The 1,293-nt window shown below is 63.7% G+C and overlaps 1 protein-coding gene across 1 annotated transcript in view; it reads right to left on the bottom strand.

Moving 5' to 3' along the window:
• Window positions 1-890: 890 nt before the first annotated feature.
• The window catches only part of LOC106726549, a 6,042-nt gene continuing 5,639 nt past the window's right edge, over window positions 891-1,293 (bottom strand). The window contains exon 2 of the mRNA XM_014541834.1: window positions 891-1,019. Coding sequence (XP_014397320.1) covers window positions 910-1,019 — 110 coding nt within the window. The 3' untranslated portion in view covers window positions 891-909. The remainder of the gene's footprint in view (window positions 1,020-1,293) is intronic.

Here is a 1,293-nt window from a genome sequence, read left to right as displayed (position 1 = left end):
CTGGGTACATCCTGTGCGGGAGGGCCCGCTGATGGGCTGGGCACGGAAGGCGGCCACCGCCGGTGACGGCTCTCCCTCCAGGTTCTGGAACGCCACTGCCGGGTGCACCCCTCTGGGGCCCCCACCCAGTCCAGCTCAGCTCAACTCCCACCACAGGCAAGATCCCCAGGAGAGAAGGCGGCCACCGCCGGTGACGGCTCTCCCTCCAGGTCCTGGAACGCCACTGCCAGGTGCACCCTTCTGGGGCCCCCACCCAGTCCAGCTCAGCTCCTACCACAGGCAAGATCCCCGGGAGCAGACAGGGATAGGGGGGTGGGGGCCCACCTGGGTCCCTTCGAAGTACCCTGGAGCTGCCACCCACACAGCTGGGGGATGGCGATGGGGCAGGGTAATGGCGGCGGGGCTCTGACATGGTGCTGCGCCCTGCGGGCTCCATCGAGCCGTGGGCTGGGATACAAGGGCGCTCAGCGCTTAGCACCACACAGGACAAGGCGGGCAGCGGCGTGCCCTGCGGGTGCAGCTGGAACAGGTGCAGCGGGCCCTCGGAGCCAGGTGAGGGGGGCAGGGAGAGGCTTATGGGGTGGGTTGGTGGCGGTCCCCTTTCCCGGGCATCTGGGATAACAGGCCACTCTCCCCCCAGGAACACAGAACTTCCAGCAGCTACTCTGCCCCCCTGGCGCTGAGAAGCCTGCGCCCGGAGGGTAGCGCTCACCCCCTCTAACCACTGCTGAGCCTTCAAAGGGACGATGAAAGAGGTGGAGGAGAAGGAAAAACAAGAGGGCAACCTGCAGATCAGAGGTAGTTTCAGAAAGGCCCAGAACGCAGCCTCAGAGCCCGGGAGAGCCAGACTCACACACCACCAGGTGGCGCGTGACTTCCTCCAGCCCCAAGCACACTGCCTGGCCCAGGTCAGAGGACCAGGTCCCGGGGGTCGAGCGAGGAGAAGGCCCCGTTCTTGCGGAAGAACGAGTCAACGCGGCACATCTTGGTGGAGGCCATTTCTTGCTTCAGTGTGGGGCCTGGGAAAAGATGTCAGAGGCCAGGAATGGGTTCCAGGGAAAGGAACTCGCAGAACATGGCAGCTCTGCCTACCCAGCCTTAGGAATCTGACCTTATTGTATCCACTTTGTAAGCGTGAATAAATAAAAAGTGCTTCGGCCCTAGCCGGGTAGGCTCAGTGGGTAAAGTGTCAGCCTGTGGACTGAAGGATCCCAGGTTCGACTCCAGTCAAGGGCACATGCCTGGGTTGCGTGCTCGATCCCCTGTGGGGGGTGTGCAGGAGGCAGCCAATCA

Source organism: Myotis brandtii, unplaced genomic scaffold, assembly GCF_000412655.1.
Source record: "Myotis brandtii unplaced genomic scaffold, ASM41265v1 scaffold280, whole genome shotgun sequence".
NCBI lineage: Eukaryota > Metazoa > Chordata > Mammalia > Chiroptera > Vespertilionidae > Myotis > Myotis brandtii.
This window is presented reverse-complemented; position numbering and strand designations above follow the sequence as displayed.